Consider the following 19,714-nt stretch of genomic DNA (forward strand, 5'->3'; position numbering starts at 1 on the left):
ATAAATGTATATATTCATGTTTAATTTTGCACTTTCTTTCCTGTATCTTTTATTCTTCTCTCATACAATACATCACAATTGCAGTTCCCACTCTGTCCTCTCCTCCCAGCCTCCCCCTCCTTTCTCCCCTCTCCCCTCTGTTTCCCCTTAGAAAAAATGCAGGCCTACATGAGATGTCAGCTGAACAAGACATACCAGAAAAAGAGCAATAGAAGGGAGTTGGTTCATGATGAATTCATAACACAGGAATGCATAGATTTATCACAGTGAGACCCATTTATTTATATAATTGATTTGTGTCAAAATCATCAAATTTCTCTTGGATATCTGGACTTAGGTAATGATCATTTCCATATGAAGAAAACTGGAAGTTTTTGTACAAGTGCAGAAAGTATAGGAAATTATAAAACAATATAAGAGTAAAAAGTTCTACTCTTAGGTTTACCAAATGTTCTTATGCAAGTTTTTTTTTTTTAATCAGTCAAGACATAATGTTTAATTTCTAACTACCTAATAATGGATTGTATTTATAAATCTTAGTGTTTCTAGAAAGAAAAAGATATGTTTACCATGGATACACTTTCCTTTCTTAAGAGTTAAGGCAAGAAATGAATATTATCTTTATTCATAATATCACTTTCATTCATATTTTAAGTTCTTTTTTCTTTCTAAATACCTAACATTTAGAAAAGCTACTTTAGTATACTTTGTAAGCTAAAGTTTGAACAGAAAATTTTCAATATTTATTGTGTATACTGACATATTTTCACTGAACTGTTGAAAACAATATTAGTAGAAGTGATAAAGTGCTCCTCTGAATTTTTCTGCACACTGATCTATTACACACAGCCAAACTGTAACCCAAATGATTGCAAATCATACACACACTTATGATGGGTATATAATACACACCACAGACTAAATGTGTATTGACTACTCAAGTCTATCATAAATTGCAAGTGTCAGTTGTTTGCTCTTTCTAATATGTATCAAAGCCTTTACCAAAGAGCATCTCATGTAAAGAATCTCCCCCTTGTCAGAATAATTGATATTTGGCAAATAAAGCCCCCCAAACAATGTAGCTTTGAGTCAAATTATATCAAAGTTCAATATTTAAAAGAAATGGATTCTTTTTTTGTTGTTGTGATTTTTTTTTGAGACAGGGTTTCTCTGTGTAGCTTTGGAGCCTTTCCTGGAAATCACTCTGTAGCCCAGGCTGGCCTCAAACTCACAGAGATCCACTTGCCCCTGCCTCCTGAGTACTGGGACTAAAGGTGTGTGCCACCAACACCCGGCAAAGAAATGGATTCTTATGATGCTTGGAAACATGTACATATCAAAAAGATTTTTTTCATGTAAAAGAAAGCTGTTTTACAAGTTAGTGAAGGTATGAAATTAATTAGTTATGCTGTTCTAAAAATGGTTTGCAAATATGACCCCAAAAAGTCATCAAGAGCCTCTTTCAATAAGAATGTGCAAATATCTGTAATTTCTCATTTTTTTTTGTCCTGGCTTTTCTTCTACCTTCCATGAGGAACTTTTACAAAAGTGATTATTGTTGTAAATAACAAATTGATCATGAATATAATTCTTTGCATAACTAAATTGCTAAATATTTGCATTTTCTACATTGCAAATTAATTGTATACACATTGCCTTAATTATTTTGACATTTGAAAATCCCCCAAAAGGCAAAGTTCAGCTTCATCATTTTATACATTAGTAAACTCATACTCTAGATCTTACAATAATTCAACTAAACTTGTTAGACTTGTGAATTGTACATTGTTTTTAATAAGCAGTGCTCTAATACTATTCTGGTTACTTTCTGTATTAACAAGATATGAGGATGATTCTGTGATCCTTAAAAAGAATCTTACATTATTAAATGATTTTCTCTGAAATTGTTTTCATTTTTTATAGCCTATGAGATCATATGTGGAGGAGTGTTCCCCTTTCTTCACATCCCCTCCAATATAAACTGTCATTAGTGTTAGTCATTCTGAGAGGTGTTAAGATGGTATCTCAGAGTCGTTTTGATTAGCATTTTCATCATATGTGTCATCTATATAGTGATAAATATGTGAAACAGAAAAAGAATTTTTCTAACGTTCAGCAGAGTTAGATTTCTAATGTTCACATAAATAGAGAGGTAGACTTCATGTATTCCATTCCATTACTCTAGAAAATGTTTCTAAAAATAATACCACTACAAAATACAAGCATAATCTTCAAAAATTGTAAACTCATTATTTCAAGTACTTTCAAAAGCTAATATTTGTATATTTCCCTAAACATATTCTATTTAACCTTTCAAATGTATTTCAGCATAAGATAATTTAAAAACAAGGAAGAGAGCCAGGCGGTGGTGGCACATGCCTTTAATCCCAGCGCTCGGGAGGCAGAGGCAGGCGGATCTCTGTGAGTTCGAGGCCAGCCTGGTCTCCAAAGTGAGTTCCAGGAAAGGTGCAAAGCTACACAGAGCAACCCTGTCTCGAAAACCAAAAAAAAAAAAAAAAGGAAGAATCAATTTCACCTATAGGAATCCACTCAGCATTTGCTTGAGTGCTTATTTTCATACCCACGTTTGAAAGTATTAATATACAGCCCTGAAACTGACTCATGAGGCATGTTCTTTACTTGCAAATTAAACATTGACTGTGATTACCTGTAACAGTTAACTCGGTGGTTCTTCTCACCACAAAGCCGCCATATTTTAATTCACATGTGTAGTTTCCAATGTCATCTTCTTTGACTTCTCTTATGAGTAAGGTATCTCTTTTGAACACAATACTTGGTCTCCATGATTTTGTTCTACATTCCTATACAAAGAACATAAAATTGAATAGTATACATAACAAGTAAAAAAAAATTGAATCACTAAATCATTAGTTTTTGGTTTCATTAAAAGAAAACCTACACAAGGTCTCCTATAGATCAAGCTGGCTTTGAACTTGCTATGTAACTGAGATGAAGCTTTAAGTCCTGATCATCCTGCCTCAAGTTAGGATTACATTCTTTTTTTCTAAATCTGGAAATCTTGAAGAGTAGTTTCAGGGTCACATTAATAGATACATATTGATTTGTTAGATATAATAACAGGTATATGTTAATCACACTCAACATAAAATTTAAAAGCAAATCATAGAGAATTATTGTGAAATTAACTATTTTGTATTCATTACACAAAATTTAAAATGTATTATTAAATAAACAAAGGGAAATATTTTTATAAGATAAATTTTTCTGTTCTAATACTATACCAAAATATAATTGCTGCAGTTATGAAATGCAAAACCTCTATATACTGAAGAAACAGTTAACATTTGTATACAAGGCCTTTTGATTTTCTATTAGCACACAAATAATTAGTTTTTATTATGGCATTTTCCAAACCAAATTTGCTTTTATTGTTTCTCTTGTACACTCTTCTTCTCTATCTCCTGCCCTCTTGATTTGTGCCCTTGCATGCTCCTTTCTACTACCATGTCAACTTTCTCACTTACCTTGACAATCTTAGTTGGCTTTAGCAATACCTCTTCCCAATTGTGCAGTTCTATCTAGTCTGATAATCTATGATCACTCTCACAAACTCTTATTTACATGTACATATACAGCAACAGAATATGTATATCTGAGAATATGTATTTTTTCTAAGATGGGGAAACTTCATCTAATATAATACTTTTTGGATCTATCTATTTTCTTGAAGTTTTTCTCTTTATGATCGAGCAAAATTACATTGTGTATATATACCACATTTTCTTTATCCATTTATTTATTGATGGGCATCTAGACTTGATCCATTTCCTTACTGATGTGAAAATGAAGCAATAAAATAGATACATATGTATCTTGTAGTAGGATATATGATTATTTGGGTCAATTCCAACAATGGTATGATTCTGTCATATGGAAGTTCTATTTTTAACATTTTGAAAAGTTTCTATAATGATTTCCATTAGAGCTATACTAGATTATGCTCTGAATATTAGTGAATAAGTGATCTTCATTTGTCACATACCATAAATATCTATTTTCATTATTAATAGACATACAAAATTGTGATCTGTTTGATGGGGATGTTATTGGGCCAAGAGATTTCTGTTTTTCCAAAAACATAAATTCCTATTCTCAGACTGTAAACTAATAGAAGGAGGACAAAATCGCTTTAAATCTTTGGAAACTATAGACAGGCAAAATTATTTATTGTCAAGTAGAGTTTTTAAGGGCCATTATTATATGTGGGTCAGTGCCTCTGTATAATTATATGTAGTTTTTTCTCAGTTATTTCAAAACAAAATACACATATTATTTGCTTATATTAGTTGCATAAACATTAATAATTGAATATGTATTTATTAAAGTATCATACTTTAGAGTTAGCCTCTTAAAGTCCATATTATGTGGCCGCGGTTAAGGCTTGACTAAAAAAATAAGCTTTTTATAGCTTAAATGACTATTGCAATGTTGACAACATATTGAAATGAATAACATGAAACCAGGAAACTTTAACTGAAGTTGAATTTATTGAATTTATTTTAAATGAAAGGTACATAAGTATGTATGTTTACTCTTATACTTCAGAAAAACTTAAAATGTTCACTGCAATTGATAAGGAAAATATATATCTCAAAATTAACTTATTCATAAAAACCAAAAAGCTCGAGTTTTGAATGTTCGCACAAAAGTGCTAGAAAAAATATGTGGTTTTAGAAAACTTTAGTTTCATCATATTCTTAAATGTTCCCTGTTGGGCTAATAACTTAGTGATATTTGACATTGTCCAGGACTGGAAACTAAGGGAAAACTGAAAAATTGTTCAACAGTTCCCATGATGCTCTGCAATTCCATTGCTTGTTATCCAGAATTAAAGTTAAGCCTTTGAGAAGAATGCTGCTAATTGTGAAGAAATGTTTTTGAACTTGTTCAGGTTCCTTGTTTTATGTTTTAATTCTAATTCATGGGCAATTAATTACAAGGGTTAACATTCCAATTCTGATAGTTGTACACTAAGTAGTATGAAGCCCAGTTTCTTAAAGTCCAACTCCCAACCAATTAGACAAAGAAAATGATAAGTTAGGATTTTTTATTTGTCAACAAACTATTTTCATATGAACACTCACAGATACTATATTAACTTTTGAGTGTGCCCAAAACCAAAAATACTCTCGGGTCATAAAAATAAGCTTAAAACCATAAGCATTTTTGGAAGACCAGTAAATATCAGCAATGTGATAGCCAAAGAGGACTGGGTTATTCTCTTTTTGAAGAAAATGCTACTATTATAATATTATCTGTTTTCTAATATGTTATTTATATGCCTATTTATATACGAAATGATTATAATATACACAAAATTATGACCATTCAACATAATATTCCATTGAAATTAGGGTACCATAAAACAAATAAGTATTGTTTCTCTCTTGACTTGGGATATGCTGGAATGCTAAGCCCAGAAATGATTGTTCAGTCTGTTTCAGTTTCCAAATTTGTGTAATAGTTCTTGATATAAGCAGGATTTAAATATTAACACAACAACTTATACAGTAGACCAGCCATGCTAATATTAACCAATAGTTTATCACAGCATATGGTTTTTAAACTTATGTTGACAAGGGGCTAGGCAGTTAAAATCACTGTCTGCAATTTCAGATGAACAAGATCTATTTCCTAAAACCTACATGGCCACTCACAACCATCTCTAACTCCAGTCCCAGGAATCTGATGACCTCTACTTACCTGTTCAGGTTCTGCATGCACATGGTATAGACATACATTCAGTTAACACTCACACACATAAAATAAAATTAAATAAAATCTCATAAACAAAACCTATAATGACCAGCAAAACTTGCTATAGCACTCTGTAAGACATGAGGTATATCTTAGCTAATCTTTCACACAGATTTCTCTAGAATAAAATGCACATCAAATTATTTGTAGGCAGTAAAATCTTCCAGAGTCCATACCTTGTACCAGAGGATTTCAGGTTCTCTGGTTGGTAATAAAAAGTCCTCTATGTCTCGGCATGAAATTTCCTTGCTTTTGCTGAGTTCAGCTTTTTCAAAGTACTTCATCTTGGAATTGTAGCAGAGTCCAGTGTCGTTTTCTCCTACTGTCAGTGAGATGGATACTTTCATACAATATGTGGAGTTCCTGAAATAGAGCAGAATGCATATGTAACCTACTGTGAATGGGATGCAAAGGATGCCAATGCAGAGTGCTCAACTTCTTCAGATAAATAAATAAACAAACAAATCAATCAATCATTCAACCAATAAATAAAGATAAAGGAGAAAACCTCTATTGTTTACTGCTTCTCTTTGGTTCCTTGTTTTATTTCAAAGGATTGTCTACTGTCTACCAATTAAACAATACTCGGTCTTATAAAATCAGACATGTACATAATATTTATTTTCTACAAAAAGTAAATCTGAATTAAATTGAAAAAGTATTTAATAGATATATTTTATGTAGAAAACTGAAAAGAAAATGGTAGGTTTAGGACAGAAAAATAGTCAAGCACAGTTTTGTAAAACTGGCAAGGTATCATCAGGTGAAGGTGCTTGCTACCAAAGCTGATGACTTGAGTTTAATCTCTGTCTCACATAGTGGAAGGAGAGAACTAACTCTCACAAGCAATCCTCCCTTCTCAACACCAATGTCATTGCATGCTCACACCTCCCAGACAAGAACAACAACAACAACAACAAGAGAACCACTCTCACTACATCTGCCAGGAATCAAACTCTTCCTCTTGAACCCATAAAAAGAAGCCACAAGCAGTAGTCAGGGCCCTTGAGTACTTCTTCATGAGGACTGCTGTCAATCTTAGCAGTGTATTCCTTTCTAACCTGTACCATTGCTTCACTCTAAATACAGTCATTTTGCTCGCTCTTGAAAAAAAAAAAAAAACTGGCAAGCTAAACAGGGAGTTAGAGGGGTTCAACTAACCTATTAAATGCAATGGTGGGATAGGAATTATGCCCTGTAGTTCTTAAGGCACTTTTCAACTGGGTAAGTAGAGAAATGACTGACGAGTTAGGGACAAAGCCAGTTGGGGTAAAAGTACTGAAACAAACAGCTGTGTTTACACATATGTGTCCATTTGGTTTAAGATCTTGACAATGTGTCAAAGATCAATACTTTATTGATGGATACTATGTAACTGGGGAAATAAGTCAGCATCTTGTTTATCTTGTTGAATCCTAAGCAATAGTTAAAATTTAGAAAAACTCAAATACAAATCATAATCAAATGTTTCTTGAATAGTTGGGAACGAATGAATATGTAACTAAATTACTATATTTTTGCTTAGTATTTATATGTCTGGATATTTATTACAATATATTTTGTGTGATACTGGAGGGTGGAAATTTAAAAAAGCATTGGATTCAAAGGGTTGGTAAAGAAAATTTTCTTTGGTAAGTGTCCAATAATTCATTGTATACACAATCATTGAAATCCTGTTTTTGAATGCCATTGTTTATTATCTTTGTAAAATTGAGGAATGAAAATTATGACCACAAGTGTAAACAGAACATAGGCATATTAGTAATTCATTGTTTTATTGAGTAACAAAAATAGTTACTATAACTTAGACATTTTTAATATAGACACTGCAATCTACTTAGAATAACTCCCTTATAAGTTAATTTAAAACATCAACAAGTAAAATCAATGACCTTTATAAACATCAGTCCAAAGCCCTAAACAATCCTAAGAGTATGTGCTCATGAATTTTGTTACATGATAAATAAATTTTCTGTTACCAGCCTCTTATAAACAAGAAAGAAAGCTATACATGTAAACAATAGAAATTTAACATAATGTGTAATAGAAAATCATATAAACTATCAAAATGATTTCAATAAAAAGAAACAAGGATTCCAGACTACTTGGATTGTCTTCAAGAATGAATCACAATTAGGCAATCATCAAAATGGCAGTTTTTTTTTTTTTTTTTTTTTTTTTTTTTTTTTTTTTTTTTTTTTTTTGGTTTTTCGAGACAGGGTTTCTCTGTGTAGTTTTGCGCCTTTCCTGGAGCTCACTTGGTAGCCCAGGCTGGCCTTGAACTCACAGAGATCCGCCTGGCTCTGCCTCCCTAGTGCTGGGATTAAAGGCGTGCGCCACCAACGCCCGGCCCAAAATGGCAGTTTCAAGTAACGCTGTGCACAAAGCCTAGAAGGAATGAAAACTGGATATGTTAGAAAGGACTCAAGAAAGATAGTTTCACAGGAGCAAGACTGAAAGACATGTAACCTAATTCTAAAGTATAGACTTGATATTGGACATAATGGAATTTGTATTTTGGAAAAGTTTTTTTTTCCCTATTGCAGTGGAAAAAATAGATAAGATGGGAAGGAAGGAAACATGAATGCAATTTAAGAAAATGGAAAGGATCTGCATTTATTTAGGAAAAAAGTTAACCTAAAATAGTCAGTTTATACTGGCATAAGAAAGAAGGATCAAGTTCAAAATGTACTTAAGACATTAAATCAATGTAATAGTAAGGAACAAACAGAGAGCCACATAAGATGTAGAATTTTTCATAATTGGTTATATGAAAAGTAGACTCAATATTTCAGTATGAGAAAGGAAATAATTCTGAGATAAAATAAATAAACATGTGAAATTTTAGCTCAAGTTTTATTCGAAATTGAAGTAGTAGCACCTTTTGAGGCCTACTAGGAATGTGGCTTATATATTATTTGATGTCATTCCAATATATTCTTTTCAAATCATTGTAAGATATTTTTGTCAGAAAAAGTTATTCAAGTTAAGTAGCTAGCTTTATTAGCATACAATGTATCTTAAAATATTTAGATTTAATGTTAATGTATATTTATAAAACACATTACATTATAGACATTTTGAGGAATATAGACAGTCATACATATTCTAGCCCATCTATATTTCTGCAAATTTTGTTATATCATTTTTCTCTGGAGTTGAATAACATTCTATTTTAAAATAAACACATTTTTATTACCCTTAGTCTGCTGATGGATACCTAGGTTGGTTCTGTTTTCTTGATATAGTGAATAAAACAGCAATGAGCATAGGGATACAAAAATCTTTGCTGTGGAGTATCAGATTTTCTGGGCATGTGCCTGAGAATGAAACAGTTGAGGAATAGGCTAGTTTTATTTTTAATTTTTGAGGAATGTCCACATTGATTTCTATAATGGTTCTATTAATTTGTATCTCCACCAGCAGTGAATAAAGGTTCCTCTGTTTTCAACATGCTCTCTCTCTTTTGCTGTTGGATTAGTTAGCGGTTGCTATTCTGACTTGGGTGATGTGGTTAGCTAAAGTAGTTTTATTTGCATTTTCCTGTTGACTGAAGATGTTGAGCACATTTGAAAAAATAGTTATTGATCATTTGTGTTTCTTCTTTTTTTTTTTTGAAAATTGTCCATTCATTAGTACATTTGTTGATTGGCAGTTTAATTTCCATGGTATTTAACTTCTGTAATTCTTTGTGAATTCTGGATAGTAACCCCTTTTCTGAAGTACAGTTGGGAAAGAATTTCTAGGAGAACAAGGTAAGGTAAATATTAGGTGATGAGGAAGGACAGGATGCAAATAAATAACACATGAGTTGTAAAAGAGAATATAAAGCAAATTGTTTTCCTAGTTTAATATCACTGATTTTTCATTTTTATTTGTACATTTTTCTCTGTGTATGTAGTGGATAAGTGCAAAAGCATAATTGATAGTGAAGGTGTAAAATCCAAAGTGAAGTTTCACAGCTTCTAAATGGCTGCTCTGATTGTATAGAGAATTTGATGAGTTGCATAGACTTTGCGTATGGGCAAGTGTTTATTTGAGTCACTATATTAATATATCTGCAAGGTGTATTTTGTTTATAAATTTCTTATAATAAAGTAATTTATATAAATATGAATAGGCTATTCAAAAAGTTCAATCTATGTTACAGAATTCATACATAAAAATAGCTACTTCAATTGTTAATTTTATTATAAAAAGTAGCTATTAAGTATGATTTAATAACTTTATAAAGCACAGATTCTTTTCTAGTAAATTAAAAACAAAGATGTAGTTACATTGTTTATCCATGAAGTACTTTTGAAGTTCAATGTAGGCAGCCTTTCATTCTACTAATGAATATGGAATAGGCTTTAAATAAACTCAATTTTCTCTCTTGAGAAAAAGAACACAGACCTTTCTAAGCAGTGAATCAGTATATTCTAAATTTGTTTCTTGCACAAAACCTTTTTAGATACAAGAATCTTGGGCTGGGCAGTGGTGACGCACGCCTTTAATCCCAGCACTTGGAAGACAGAGGCAGGTGGATCTCTGTGTGTTCTCGACCAGCCTGGTCTACAAAGCATATTCTAGGGCAGGCTCCAAAGCTACACAGAGAAACTCTGTCTCAGAAAAAAAAAAAAACTTAGATTTCTTCTGTTTTCAAATTTCTGCTTACTTCTGTTTGCCTGGTGTACACACAAATGTATTGTATTCCACACACGCATTTTATACAGTTAGGTAAAAAGAGTAGGAAATCCATAGTCCAATAGTAGAGACATAGACTCCAATTCAATGTTTGAAAACTCAGGACTATAACTATCACTTAGGTCCTTCATCTTCCTCTTCCCTATTTGTAAAAAAAAAAAAATACTGTTGTGGAATTCCAAAATGTTAAAACATGAATAGAGATTAGAATAGTGCCTGCCATACAGTGAGTCGTTTGCCAGTGTTAGATCTTATTGCCACTGTGTTCTTTAATCTTGTTTCCTTTATATTTCTACTTTGCCATGCAGTACAACAGATGTGTTTCGTGAGTAGATTAGAAAAATGTGATTCCTTTAGTTTTTCAATGTGTAAATACTGCAAAGCATAATAAAATAGATAAGTTCTTATATTTTGTTTTATTTTGCTCTTATTTGGGAATAACTGAATTGGCTAAACAAGAATGGCTGAAGTTTAAAGAGAACAGGGACTCCCTATCTGAATCGTTACATCTTTCTCTTTCATAAGCTCAACAGACTCCTAGTCTTCCACAAGTGGCTTCAGAAGGATGTACTCAATTGTTCTCAAGTTCCTGACTTTCAAACCCTTGTCTGTGAGTTGACTGCTAATTTACAACTTCTAGAATTTAAGGCTCCCTAGGATACCAGCATTTTAAAATGACTTTCAATGCTTAATACTTCTTTACTGTTTTCTGTTCCTCAGGAGATGACTTAAAATTGTAAAAAAAAATTAATAATAATAATAATAATAATTGTTACTTTTGCCCTATTTGCTGAGAAGAGCTAACAAGTAGTAAGCAACTTGTGACATGTGCATAAATATTTCATCTCTCTGAGGGGATTTTACACACATGAAATAATGGCTGCATTTCATCCTCAGTATTATGGTTCTCAGATGTTTGGTGGAGTGGGCTAAATGGGGTAAGAAGAACATTCATAGAATTATAGAAAAATCGTTACCCTGTATTTACTTGCCTCTAACTCTTTATAAGAGAAGTTCTGCAGCATCGGCTAAAACTTGAATCATAACTGATCTTTTTATTGTTCGTACAATGGTGACACGGAACTTACATGTATTCAAAGAAAAAGTTGTTTAAATCTGAGTGAAAACACTCAGTTATCTTTGCTACTGAAGAAAGTAGAAAGCAATATAGTTTTCTGATACAGATGACCTAATAGTATATACCAGGTACAAAAATATGTATTGTTTTTGTTTTCAATAGCATGGCATCATACCTCACACCTGAAAAGGTTAATGAGTTAACTATTCTGTTAAACAACTAGAGACCTAAATGGGAATAGAACTTATGTCTTTACAATTCATTGCTCTCTTCAAAAAAATTAGTACTAGGACAGCATGCATAAGTGTTTCCATACACATTATATTTAAATAATAAATATATTGCATATATTTTTGCAAAAGCTGTACAATTTATTGTTCTTGTATAAAATAATAGAAAAATCTTGAATATATTAATTTATTTGTTTTGTACTGTAAAATGGGGAAAGACAAAAGACAACACAGCTTGGATTGTTTTTCTGAAAAAATTAAGTTCTTAAATTCTCTAAAATTTAATAAAACTGAAAGAGAGCAAGTGGCAGTTCATAATAAAATATGACTCATCATATCTCTTTACTAATATATATTCTTACATCTTTACAAATGACTGGCTTCTGAAAGCACTGGATTTTGAGTGCTGTCTTCGGAAGAAAAAATTTCTATACAGGAATCTTGTATAAACATTGGGAACTAATAATTATTTTGGAACAAATTAAGAAATTGATATGAAACAAAATAATAAAATAGAAAATAATTTTTTTTATATAGAGTCTCTGTAAGTCCATAGAATACACTGAAAATTTCTTAGCAGTGTGCTACTTTGAAGTAGGGGACAATTTTCAACTGGGTAGTTTCAAGATTTGTAAAAGTATTCTTTCTAAAAGGATGAGCACATGGCAGAAGTACAGTTTCATGTGTACAAATAGGTTATACTGGAAATGGGCCAGAGCAAAAAGTATCAGTGGGAGGAGAATTCTTGTATATATCTGGTTAGCTGAAGAAGTATATTAAAAACCATTTTATGAAATATCTTAACATAGCACAGCTACAATTACTTTGTAATCACTCCCTCTCTGCATGATAATGTATGGTTTGCTGTCTCTCTTCCATTAACAAAACTACCAGTAACGTGATTATTAAATGGATCCTCTAACAGCATCACTAAACATTTGACTTGTATATTATGTTTATTCCCTGGTTCTCTGGGAAAATAATACCATTTCCCCGATGCTCAGCAATCTTTTATCACTTCATGAAATGCTATACAGAAAAATCAGAGATTTAATCAGTATCTTTAAAGAATAAAATAGGTCCATTCATCTTCATTTTACATGGTCAACTCTCTAAAGTTCGTTGGTCAGTTTTAAACTCACAACCTGTAATTTTTGTACATATTTAAAGGTACATAATATTTTTATATTTTAATTTATTTCATCATATATATATATATTGTGTTTTTGTACATGATGTATGTGCATACATATATGGCATGGAGTGTGTGTGTAGAGGTCAGAGGACAACTTTGTGGAGTTATTTATTTCCCTTTCAACTTTTACATAGTTTCCAGGAATCAAACTCATGTTATCAGGCATGTGCAACAAGTGAATTTATGCTGTGGGATGGTCTGTATGTCAAATTGCTCTGATTGGTCAATAAAAAAACACTGATGGCCAGTGACCAGGCAGGAAGTAGGTTGCCAGGCAGGAACTAGGTGGGACAAGGAGAGAGGAAAATTCTGGGAAGCGGAAGGCTGAGGGGAGAGACACTGCAGCCACCGCCAGGAGAAGCAGCATGTAAAGACGCCGGTAAGCCACCAGCCACGTGGCAAAGTATAGATTTATAAAAATGGGTTAATTTAAGATAAAAGAACAGTTAGCAAGAAGCCTACCACGGCCTTACAGTTTGTAAGCAATATAAGTCTCTGTGTTTACTTGGTTGGATCTGAGCGACTGTGGGACTGGCGGGTGACAAAGATTTGTCCTGACTGTGGGCAAGGCAGGAAAACTCTAGCTACAAATTTATATACTAAAACCATGCTGAGCATGACACATATTTTTGAACTGTCACAAATATGTGGAAATTGAAGCAACTGAACTATCAGGAAGGCAGTTTAGCCAAAACTTTGATCGTCAGGTCTGACTATTAGCTGTGAGAATGAAGCAACACATGAAAAAGGAAAGGTCAGATTAGGGAGTCAGTGTCTCAAAGTTTATTAATACTTAGGTGCACTTTGATGCTTTCTTTCTAATTTGAAAGCCTTCTATTTGTTTATTTTTCTTTTGTATTGTCCCATCAGTCTTTATGGTGGTTCATGAAGCTACCTATGGATGGGGCTCTTTTCTTCGACTTTCTTAAACAATTATGTTTGTAGCTACTGACACTGAATGTGAGGTTTGTTTAGTTTTTCTTCTCAGAGGACTCTGAAGAACTCATTGATTTAACTTGGTTGAAATCAGTCCTTGCTGAAAAGATTAGAAAAAAAAGCATCCAGCAGCTAAGATCTAAAAATGCTGGCTTCCCACCTTCTCATTTGGATTCTACTTTTTCACTTAACTGCTGAATTGTGCTCCATGTACAGTCTTCTGAAAACTATAAAATTAAAATCACTTTTCCCATTTTTCATGGAAAGCAATCAATATAATATTACCATTTTATTTTTTTTAGTTTATATTCCTGAAGTATTATAGCTAAAGAAGCTCCAGACAGGAAATAGTATTCTAGAATTTTTCTGAGTTTTCCTTGAGAATATGTCTTTTGAACCTTTATCTATGTAGAGTCTCAGAGTAATGTAGATTAAAAGAGGGAAAGAGAATAAGTCCAGCTCTCTGATGGAAATTTAGGCCTAGAAAACTGGCTCAAGAACAAATGCATTATTAATCATTTCTTCATAAAGATATATGGGAAGAATCCTTAATATTCACTCATTCGTCCCTTAATTTTCTTCATTACAATCACAGTTTATATTTGTTTTTACTTTTAGCTGCAAGGAAAAGAGTAAAATGAACATTCGTCAAAGTGAACAGTTATATCACTCTCTCAATTATAAGTAGAAGGAAATATAATGCATTCTGTTAAAGGGGTAGAGAGCTGCATCTCATTTAAAAAACCATTTATAAATTGTATCTTTTTGTATACCTCTTAATTTTGATCTCTCTCACATGCCCTCACTCTCCTCTCTTCCTTGCTCCCTCTCATGAAAATTATACATACATATATACATACATACATATAATGTTTTCTATTGAAATATACCTATCATGGGCTCATATAAGTCTTCTGACTTTAATGGGCACTGTAATTCAAACACACATAACTAAAGATCCAAAGCTAGCATTTACATATGAGAGAAAAATTTGTTTTACTGAGTCTGGTATACTTCATTCAGAATGATCATTTCCTGTCCCCTCTATTTATATGGTAATTTCATAATTTAATTTTCCTTTATGTCACAATAATATTCCGTTGTGTGCATGTATGCTTTCTTTAACCATTAGTCAGTTGGTGGACATCAAGGCCGTTTCCAATTTCTGAGTATTGTTAATAAAACACCAGTGCAAACCGGTAAACAAGCATCTGGAATAGGACACAGATTCCTTTGGGGATATGCCCAGGAGTTGTACAACTGGATCATATGTTGAGCCTAATTCATCACAAGCTTTTGCCATTTTTCTTGATTACCATCAACAACTTGGTGGTAAGATCGTATGTTTGAAGACACTGCATAAGGAATATGCATAAATATAAATTTGTTATTTAAGAATGAAGTAAATTGTTTTTAGAAAAACAAGAATGTATAGGTGAGAGTCACTTTTTGTTATCCCTAACCTTTAGACCATTTGAGTTCTTACAATATATTTCTAATACATTTCTCATATTAAATTCCAAATGTTTAAGTATTTGGGATGAATTTACTTTGATTAATTACTTCTTGCCCAACATATAAAGAAACAAATGTTGAAGTGTTTAGTCATTATATATAAATTTTTAAAGGTCTTCTATGCAGAAAAACTGAGAGACAAACACATTATATAGATGTATATTTGGAATTATCATTAATAGTACTGTTTAAACCTGAAAAGTTTAATAAATTAATATACATTTCCATTATATTTTAAATTTCATAATTTCAATAATTTAAATATCTATGAAAATTTACATACAAAAACATGCTGTAAGTTAATGGTGATATAAAGAATTTACAGTGTAGCTGGAGAGATGGCTCAGCACTTAAGGGCACTGGCTGAGAACACATAACTTTTGGAGTGTAAATTATCTCACCTAGAATAATTTTTCATTAGCTCCATCCATCTACCTGCAAATTTCATGATTTAGTTGTTTTTGTTGTTGTTTTGACATTTCAAAACAGGGTTTCTCTGTGTAGCCTTGGTTGTCCTGGAACTCACACTGTAGACCAGGTTGGCTTTGAACTCACCATGATCAGCCTGCCTCTGACATGAGCCACCATCACTCAGCTGAGTAGTATTCCACTGTGTACATGTACCACATATTCTTTATCTAGTATACCATTGATGGACATCTAGACTATTTCCAATTTCTGACTATTATGAATACAGCAGCAATGAACATGATTGAACAAGAGTCTCTGTAGTAGGATATAGACTTCTTAGGGTATATGTCCAAGAATGATATAACTGGATCTCAAGGTAGATCTATTCCCAGATTTCTAAGAACTGCCACACTGATTTCCATTGTGGTTGTACAAATTTACAATCCCACCAGACCCCTTGCTGGTGGGAGGTCAACATTCCCCATCCCCACATCCTCACTAGGATGAACTATTTTTCATTTTATTGATCTTGGCCATTCTGATTGATGTAAGATGAAATCTCAAAGTACTTTTGATTTGCATTCCCTGATGACTAAGTATGTGAACATTTCCTTAAGTTTTTCTCAGACATTTGTTTTTTTTTTTTTTTTTTTTTTTTTTTTTTTTTTTTTTTTTTTTTTTTTTTTGTGAGAGCTCCCTGTTTAGGTCTGTACTCCATTTTAAAAATTGAAATATTTGTTTTCTTGATGTACAGTTTTGCTATATATTTGAATGTTAGCCCTCTGTTGGATGTGCAGTTAGTAAAAAATCTTTTTGCATTCTGTAGGTTGCTACTTTAGCTGAATGATGTTGTCCTTCTCCATGCAAAAGCTTTTCAGTTTCATAGCATCCCATTTATTAATTGTTGATCTTAATAACTATGCCGACAGTGTTCTATTCAGAAAGTCTTTTTTGTGTGCCAAAGAGGTCAAGACTATTCACAGCTTTCTCTTCTATCAGATACAGTGTATCTGGCTTCATTTCGAGGTTCTTGATGCATTTGGAATTGAGTGATAAGTATGGATCTATTTGCATTCTTCCATACTCAGCCACCTAATTTGACCAGCACCATTTGTTGAAAACTCATTTTTTTTTTCAGTGTGTATTTCTGGCTACTTTATCAAAAATTAGGTTTGTGTAATTATGTCTGTATCTTCAGTTTAAGTTCATTTATCAGTGTGTCTGTTTTTATGCCAATACCATTTTGGTTTTGTTATTATAACTCTGCACTACAAATATAGTATGTGTTTACTGATATATGGATGCTAGTTGTTAAGTCTTGAATAAGCAGGGTACAATCCTTATAACCATAGAGTTTAGGTATAAAGTAAAGGATGAGGACAAAAGGAAGTGGAAATAGAATAGTTATGGATAGATTGAGGGACTGGAATGGGAGGATCAAATGGTAAGGAGGTATGAAGAAGGGGACAAAGGAGGGAATACAGAGAAGCATAGCTAAAACTCAGGGCCATTTGAGGGGTTGTATTCAAACCAAAACTGTAGAAGCTAATACATACATATATAAAATAAAACTAAATTGGAATCACCAAATAATGAGGGAGACAAAGCTCCAATTAGACATCTCTCAACACCAAATGAAACATTCTGTACCAGGAATGGGTCACATCTGATTGAGTTGTTGACCAAAACGGCCCTATATAAACCCCCCAAAAGCCAGACTATTGCCATGGCTATTAGTTGCTGTCCAAACTGATGGTAAAGCTCTATTGCTAAAGATGACACCTACACAACTCATTGAATACAGAGAAGTCTAGCTGATGCATACATAGAGCCTTCACTTCTATTGACTAGTGTTCATGGCAGTAGAAGTTACTTTGCATGCTACCAGAAAAGAAAGGTAAACACAAGCCAACTTTCAAACCTTGAAGCCTACAGTGGTGACCTGCCTGCAAGATACACTGGTGCAATAGTGGCACAGAAACTGTGGAAATAAACAACCACTACCTGATTGGAAATGAGGCCCACACAATGAGATAGAACCCATGTCCAACACTCTACATTTAGGCACGAACTTGAGAATAGATAGGCCATGAATGTAGGGGAAACAAAATACAACTGTTCTGCTAAAGGAACACATCAATAAAACAACTCATGATAACATTCTGCTATACCTATATATCAGTGTCTTGCTCAGTCATCATCAGAGAGGCTCCCTTCTGCAGTAGATGGGAATAAATACAGAGACCTAAAACCAGACAATGTACAGAGAGTGTGAGACCTTGGACCACTCAATCCTAAATCAGATATCTTCATCAAGTCCCTCCCTTCAGGGCTCAGGGAATTCTGTAGAAGAGGAAGCAGACAGGTAAGAGCCAGTGGGAATAGGAGACATGAAGGAAACTCGGCCTTCTAGATATAACAGGACTGACACGCATATGAACTCACAGAAGCTGTGGCAGAATGTACAGGGTCTGCACAGTTATAAATCATATGGGATTCCAGTGCTGAGAGAAGAAGGCTACATAAGTCTCTATTCCTTACCAACAAGCTATTTCCGATTAATAACCACTTGCAAAGGCAAAATTAGTTTTCTTCAATGGAGTCTCACTGGGTATACAAACTACATTTAAGAGCATGTCCATGCCCAGCAATAGGTGACCAATACAAAACAAACAGAGGTATTTTTGGAGGATTTTGTCCCATAGTGCTTTGTCTGGACATTATTTTTTAGCCTTACAGATAATTTGCTTATATATTATGGTTTTTTATTTTAAGTCTTTATAGGTTTTCTGTGAGAATAAATGTCAGTTTTGCCTGTATTCCTTGTGCTTATTTGTTGGATCCATTTTTTTTCTGTTGGTTTGCATGCTTTGTTGTGTTCTGGTTTTTAAAATTTATTATTATTATTATTATTATTGTAGGGAGCCGCTATTCAAAGATGGCGCTGGCTTCCTGGTAGCCTAGCTGTAAACAACTCCATATTTGGCTATGATGCACGAGTATGGTAATTGGCCTTATGTCCTCAGCCTATCCCGTGGCTCCCCGTGCTAGCATTCTGGCGGGACCCAATCACAGTACGGCACGTTTGCCTGACTTCCTATATAAGCAGCTGCAGTTTAGTCCTCGGGGCCCCTCACCTCCCGCTCTCCCTTAATCAAGAGGCGCTCCAATAAAGTGTGTTCTGAGAAGAATCCTCGCATGGTGGTCGTTCTTCCTCGCTGGCCGAGGAGCGCGCCGCAACTGGTGCCGAAACCCGGGACGGAAACTTCGGACACCAGGTGAGGGGTCAAAGAGGATTCAGAACTCAACACACGGAGCGGTGACGTCGGTGAGTTCTCTAGGAACGGTGACGTCGGTAGGTTCGCCAGGGACGGCGAGGACGTCGGTAGGCTCGCCAGGAACGGCGAGGACGTCGGTGAGTTCTCTAGGAACGGTAGTGACGTCGGTAAGTCGCCAGGAACGGCGATGACGTCGGTAAGTTCTCCAGGTATGCTGATGGTTGGGATAAATCCGTTTGTGCTTGCTTTTGTGTTCATTCCTATGACAATTGTTGTTCTTCTTTGCTGTTTCATATATGCATGTCTCAAGGAAGAACGCAATGTGGAAATCAGTAAAAAGGGACACAAGGCATTAATTAAGCACCAGGATAGTCTATCAGAATTAGACTTTAAAGGGGAGAACTTAAGTAGGCCTAAAGAGGCTGACAATGAATTGGATCCAGATGAGGAGGAAAATTTAGAGGAAGCTGCCGCTGAATATAAAAAAGAGAGATATGGGCGGCAGCGACCCCCTCCTTATAATGTTTCTGCTGGGGTGAATGTGGAACCAACGGCGCCTTCGGGACCACATCCACCCTCAGCAACA

The 19,714-nt window shown here is 33.8% G+C and overlaps 1 protein-coding gene across 1 annotated transcript in view; it reads right to left on the bottom strand.

Moving 5' to 3' along the window:
* Positions 1 to 19,714, bottom strand: part of Il1rapl1 (interleukin 1 receptor accessory protein like 1) — a 1,261,588-nt gene that overhangs the window by 523,065 nt on the left and 718,809 nt on the right. The window contains exons 4-5 of the mRNA XM_028885184.1: positions 5,976 to 6,162; positions 2,669 to 2,822 (exon numbers count right to left, since the gene is read on the bottom strand). Of these exons, the coding sequence (XP_028741017.1) occupies positions 2,669 to 2,822; positions 5,976 to 6,162 (341 nt within the window). The remainder of the gene's footprint in view (positions 1 to 2,668; positions 2,823 to 5,975; positions 6,163 to 19,714) is intronic.

The sequence above is a fragment of the Peromyscus leucopus genome, chromosome X (genome assembly GCF_004664715.2).
Source record: "Peromyscus leucopus breed LL Stock chromosome X, UCI_PerLeu_2.1, whole genome shotgun sequence".
In the NCBI taxonomy this organism is placed as follows: Eukaryota; Metazoa; Chordata; class Mammalia; order Rodentia; family Cricetidae; genus Peromyscus; species Peromyscus leucopus.